This window comes from Malus sylvestris, chromosome 11, assembly GCF_916048215.2.
Source record: "Malus sylvestris chromosome 11, drMalSylv7.2, whole genome shotgun sequence".
NCBI classification, from domain to species: Eukaryota; Viridiplantae; Streptophyta; class Magnoliopsida; order Rosales; family Rosaceae; genus Malus; species Malus sylvestris.
Genome location: NC_062270.1, coordinates 15,102,773 through 15,109,122, shown reverse-complemented (window position 1 = coordinate 15,109,122; position 6,350 = coordinate 15,102,773). Strand labels below are relative to the sequence as shown.

The window sequence follows — 6,350 nt, the reverse complement described above, 5'->3', positions numbered from 1 at the left end:
AACATTAGTAAACTTTCAGCAATTCCCACCTTAATTAAAAGTTCGAAAATTTTAATTAAAAATTAAAATACCCTAGATGTTTAGTCAAAACATTGTAAAAATGGAGCGGTGGATTCTAATTTCTCCTAAATTTTAATTGGTTTGAAATAAAATCAGTAAGTTATTAAAATGTGACTGAATTGTTAGGCTTCTCCAATGCAGTAGAAAACCCTTGACTTTTGTCCTAAATCCTAAACTCATATGTTGATCAACTTGATTTGAACATTACATGATTTTTGTTTGAATATAGATCATTGGATAATACTAGGGAGACCAAAATTTGCAAACCAAATGATGTGTCACCAATATAAAATAATTAAGCACGTTAACCAATGCTTAAGTGATAATTCAATCGTCAACAACCACATCATTTGGTTTAGAAATTTTGGTCCCTAATATTATCCTAAATCATTTGGATGCAGATATGGGCATATCCTAATATTCATATTGGTTCGTTTGAATATTACTTCAGGTACATGCACTTGAAGTTAAATCTCCCCCCTGCACTTATTAGTGTAAATTAAAAAAAACCTCCATTACCAAAAACTCATATCTGGATATGAATGTAATTATAACCCAAGTATGACATATGATAGCATTGGAAGAACAACAAACTAGACTTGATATTCATGTCATGTTTTCTGTACGTGTTTGTGTTGTTTTCCTATCATATATGATATCTTAAAGAGTCATGTCGTGCATTTCCCTGTTAAAATGAACGGGTAATGCGACCTAATCCGAACTCGACCTGTTAATATTAACATGTAATATGACCCGACCCGTTACCCATTAAAGAAAATATATTTTAAACCAATAAATAATCAAATGAAAAATAGAGTACTATATACTTACCACATTATCACATAAATATTACTTCAAAATGTAATAAAAACATATTTGTCTTTCAAGTATCACATAAATATTAATTAATGTAGAAGCATGAAAAATATATAATATATATATAAACGCTCGTATGACAAGTTTTAAATCTTTCATGAGGGGTTCAACTTTGAAAATTCTAAAAAACAAAATTCGGAGAGAAGAATAAAGCGTAAACGACAACTAATGATTAAATATAAATCTAAGGTTTATGGATTATGGTGTGGGATTTCAGACTTGGCCCCTTCACGAAAGTTGTAAATCTTGGCATTACGAGTGATTGTATATCTTTTTTACATTTTCCACACCTCTACAATAATTATTATGAACTTTTTTAATTTTTAGCTCAAGGAAAAAAACACTATTCATGAAGGTTTGGAGGGTTTTAAAATCTAAACGATGATGAAACCATCATCTATGTGTGGAGGATGCAATCACAAGCGTTTATATATTCTTCACATTTTTCACACTTGTACATTAATTATTATGAAATTTTATTTATTTTGAACTCCCCAAAAATACTATTCATGAGGGTTTGTAGGGTTTTAACACTCAAACGACGATCTACCCATCTCAAAGCGTAAAGGATGCGATCACGAGCGTTTGCATATTTTTTCACATTTTTTGCACTTGTAAAGTAATTATTATAAGTTTTTTTTTAATTTGTTTGGTATTTTTAAATTACTCTAAAATCGAAAGTCTGTCTTTTGACCTATACTAATACTATGCTAGTTGATTTGAATTTTGGTAAACAGGTTAAGTAAAATTTATCCCAATAATGATAATAAGAGTCTCTCATAATAAAAATAAATAAATAAATAAGCAAATAAATAAATTAAAAATAATTTTTTTAACTTATATAGATATAATACAATAGGATAATGCTAGAGATACCAAACTTTTAAATCAAACTTACAAACCAAATAATGTGTCACCACATGAAAAATAAGTAGTTAATCAATACTTAAGTAGTAATCCAATCATCAACAATCATGTCAATTGATTTGCAAATTTGGTTTGAAAAATTTGGTTTTCCTAGCATTACCCATACAATAATACATATCCAATATACAACATATACAATGTGTCGATTGTATTTTATAGTAAGTTTTTTAGTAGTTTAACTTTAAAAGCATCAAAAAATAATTTTTTTTTCTTAACTGGTTGAAAAAGGTTGCTCACGGGTGACTTGCGTGTAAACCCATTAAGGACTCGTTAGTAACAGATTCTTAACGGGTGATCCGATAACGATCCGATTAGTTATCGTGTTGATCTGAAATCCGTTTATTTCGTATTGTGTTAATGGAACGTGTAGAAAATTGTCAGGTCTAAACAAAACCTTATCCGCATATTAGTTTGGATAATGGTAGGAAAACCAACATTTTAAACTAAATTTATAAACTAAATAATGTGTTATCAATAAGATATAAGCATGTTAATTAACAATTAAATAAGGGAAATGTTATTGGCACTCCAAAAATTTCATTCTACACTTTTCACAAGTGTATTTTTCTTTCCAAATATAGAAAGTTTGGAGTGTAGAATGAGATTTTTGAAATGCTAATAACAACTTCCTTAAATAATAATCCAATCATCATCCACCGTATCATCTTATTTATAAATTTGATAAAAAAATATGGTTTCTATAGCATTACCGGTTTGGTTTTTCATTCAGGTTGGGTAGGGCCCCACCCCCAACAGAAACATGAGAATAACCTTTGTGGTTTTGGTGGGGCTGAAATGGTTCGGGACGCACGTGGGCGGGCAAATCCAGTGTCAGAGTAACCGCTAGGAGTGGGGAGTAATGGGGATTCCAAATGAAGCAAAAACCCAAAAGTGCAGAAAATACTACTTCCAAACTTGGACGAAACCGCCAGTTTGGATTGTAGTGATAGTGACGCAGTTGGCACCACGATAACCATGCCAACCTCAAACCTCATCACTGTCGCAGTCACAGTCTCAGTCACAGCTGCTACAAACCCTACAAAGATAGAGAGAGAGAGATAGAGAGAGGCTTTTGGGTTCTCAGGGTCGGAGATAGAGGAGAAAGATGGCTGGGACTACTCCACTCACCGAACAACTCAACAACTTCGTCCGCTCCTTGCGAGAGCAGGTGAACCCCCATTATTTGTTTCTTTTCCTCAATTCCTTTTTTGTTTATGGATAACCTTGAATTGTGTTTTTCTTTTTTTAGATTTGGTATTGAGGATTCTGTGTGTTTAATTGTCAGAAATTTATGTGAAAAAGAATTGGGTTTTAATTAGTTTAGCATATTTATCTTTATAGACTTCTTTCAGTACTGTTAGCACAAAAAGAATATAAGTTTCTGATTTGCATGTCTGTCAAAACGAACGTACATGTTTCTGAATTGTCAAAAACAAACATATGTTTCTGATTTGCATGTAATGCTGATCAAATTGAGTGTTCAGAATCCGTTTTGTTAATGAAAAAGGAAGGAAATTTAGAGGGGAAAGCAGTAAAACAAAAAGATGGCGGCCTTGGTTTTGTTAATTTTTGTAAGATCATGTGGATAAGGGTACGTCTGCTATCTGCTGCTAAGAAATATGACCATTATTTTCCTGGGAAACAAAATGTATTTTGTCTCTGTGCCACCAGTAGACCCCAGATTGTTTTTATTTTAATTGAGTACTGAAAATGTTTGTTTATGGATATCTACTTCTATTGATGACATTTCAGATGTTTTCTGTTCAGTGTTTAGTTCAGTTGCAAAACTTTGTCGTAGGATTAATATTTGGATAGTCTGACTTTTAAGAGATTAATATTTCAAATTTGCTGTTTAACTTTTAACTAACAAAGAATGATCATATAAATTGGAGATGACTAATCACCATGTTTCTGTCAGGGAATACTGGACTATCACTTTGATGAAATGAAAGAGTTAGAAAGCCAAACTCCTTGCTTAGTTATAGAAGCGTTAACCATGTTCCTTCGTGATGCTGATGCAGCCATAGCAGATCTCTTCAGACTTCTGTAATTGTCTTCAATGATTTTAAGTAGTTGGTTTTTTATTTTTTTTATTTTTTATTTTTTATAATATTCTGACCAATTTTGAAGATTTCAATTTTTAGGGGCGCACCTCTTATCAACTACCCTAAGGTGACAGAAATTGCCTACCAGCTCAAGGGAAGTAGTGCAAGGTAGTATCGCCTATCAATTTTTACGTTGCTTCCCATTTACATTTAATTCACTCAATATTTTGTGATTTTGCTGCGTCTGTGTGATCTAGAAAGTTTACTTACATCTCATTCCCTGCCATCAGTAGGTTCTAATATCTGATCAATTCCTTGCTGCCTGCAGCACTCTGCATGACCTGCCTGAAAATTGGGAGAATCTATCGTAATAACTGTTGAAAGAATTAAAAGCTGATTATTCTAGCATTCTCATTACTTCACCTCACAAATAATTCAGTCCTAAGTAGTAATTTCCTCCCTTAGCTAATCCTTAGTGCCGGCAAAGACTTTTGTCCTTCGAGCCAAGTTTCAGTTGTTTGAGTCGCTGGTTGCTTTTCCAATCTGTGGCTAACCAATGCGTAGATTTTAACTAAATTGTTATCATGGACAAGGATAATTTGTGCATTCAAAGACAGTTCACATAAGGCTACTTTCTACTTAAGTTTTAATTGTGACATGGGAAAAAGGTGGAGTTTCTTTCACGATATTTACAGATTACTTGAGTTATGAACTTTCAGTTTTAACCCCTCTGCTTTTTGTGTCTATCATGAACCCAAATGGCTTGGCTGTTTCATCATTTACTTTGATAAAAGAGTATTCATCCCATTTGGGGCACTTGGCATTGCAGTATTGGTGGTTGCCGGATGGCTGACGCCTGTTGTGTGCTTCGAAATGCCAGTGTAGCATTCAATAAAGACGGGTACAAACTCTTATCTTACCATCCCAAACTATTATCTTACAATTTTGAGCAAAACAAGCTAATTACGAGCCCACGGAGTTCTAAATTTTGCTTTCTGTAGAATTGTAGTGAATTCATCTTTAAGACAGCTCTTTGTCAAAGGTTATGCCAAAAGAAACATAAGCAAGGAATTAGAGGCAGTCTAAGGATCTCTCAATTTTCCTTCGTAAAGATTAATATCTTCATCTCCAATTGATTTATTTATATTCTAGGTAAATAGTGCAACACGAAGAGGATATTACAAAATTTAATTGAACAAAAATTTGAACATAGTGTTAAGGATAGCCCTACCTATATGAAGCTGCAAAATAATTAAAGTCATGAAGTAAAATTCGAAGACGAAATAGCATTATAGGTAAAGAGAAAGAATATCAATGAACAACCTTCACACTTTTTTTCTAGTTGATATAGTGTGCGCATTTAAGTATGGCAAGGAATTTTTAGCAGTGTCCTTTTCTCCTTTTTTAAAAGAACGAACAAAGATTCTAGCTACTTCAGATAGACTTTACAACTTACCTTATATAATCTACCATGGTGACTTTCTCTTGTAAAATCTTGTAAGGAAAATGTTATGCTTACAGGTGCTTCACAGGCTTTGACATGGTCAGACGTGAATATCTTCAACTGCAGGAGAATCTGAATCACATTCTTCAGGTAATACTTATTCTGAATCTTGACTTTCTGAGCTTATTTTTGCAGAAATGTTTCTTCTTCATCTTGTGCTCTACTGTTCTAATATATGCAATATAAAGAAATACAGAGGTATATAGAGGTCATTGCTATGTTGATTAATAATGAAGACATGCCACACTGAAAAAAAGAATTGTGAGACTTTGTACTTTAAGACCTTATGAAGATGCCAGATTTTATAATATTTTATGTGGCGACTGTTCTTCAATTTGAAATGCTCTAGTAAGCTGATTTTTATCCATTTTTCTCTAAACAAAACTTCAAAAACTTTCTCTACAGATGGAACATGCAATTAAGGCTATTGAGCCCAGAAGGCGCAGTCAATAGAGAACTCGTTTGTTGGGTCTCCAATCTGTTCTCCAGTAGATCAGATGTTTTCTTTGTATCAACTGTAGGACAAGTTTACTATAACTTAACGTAGTGTTTTTAGACTAATTAATGACTTTTTTCATAACTTGTTGTAGTATTTGACTTGTGAAAATGTTTCTATGTCAGAGAATCTGATATCTATTTGAGACTGATTTTGTCTATTCATTCTTTCAACTTGTTGCGAATTTGACTTTTTTAATTGCTGTGGTTTCTTTTTTTTTTCTTTCCTTCATCAACAAGAAACTGGAATTTGAATAGAATTTAAGACCGCTTCCAATATCGTTCTACTTAGAGCCTACATGACTTGGATAGCTATCAAAATCTCTCACGTCTAGCCAGAGACAACTTGTTTCAGAATTGAGAAGTTTGAGTTGGCAACTAGTAAAGCCTGTTTAAGCAGAGGCGGATCCACAGAGGGACTAGGGAGGTCCCAGGACCCTTCG

General features: G+C 33.1%; 1 protein-coding gene across 1 annotated transcript; it reads left to right on the top strand.

The window, feature by feature from the left end:
• The first annotated feature begins 2,776 nt into the window (after positions 1-2,776).
• LOC126588234 (histidine-containing phosphotransfer protein 2-like) lies at positions 2,777-6,072 on the top strand. The gene is made up of 6 exons (XM_050253313.1): positions 2,777-3,031; positions 3,782-3,909; positions 4,008-4,076; positions 4,738-4,809; positions 5,430-5,502; positions 5,818-6,072. The coding sequence occupies exons 1-6, from the start codon at positions 2,969-2,971 to the stop codon at positions 5,863-5,865; spliced, it is 453 nt and encodes a 150-aa protein (XP_050109270.1). The 5' UTR covers positions 2,777-2,968; the 3' UTR covers positions 5,866-6,072.
• Positions 6,073-6,350: the final 278 nt, after the last annotated feature.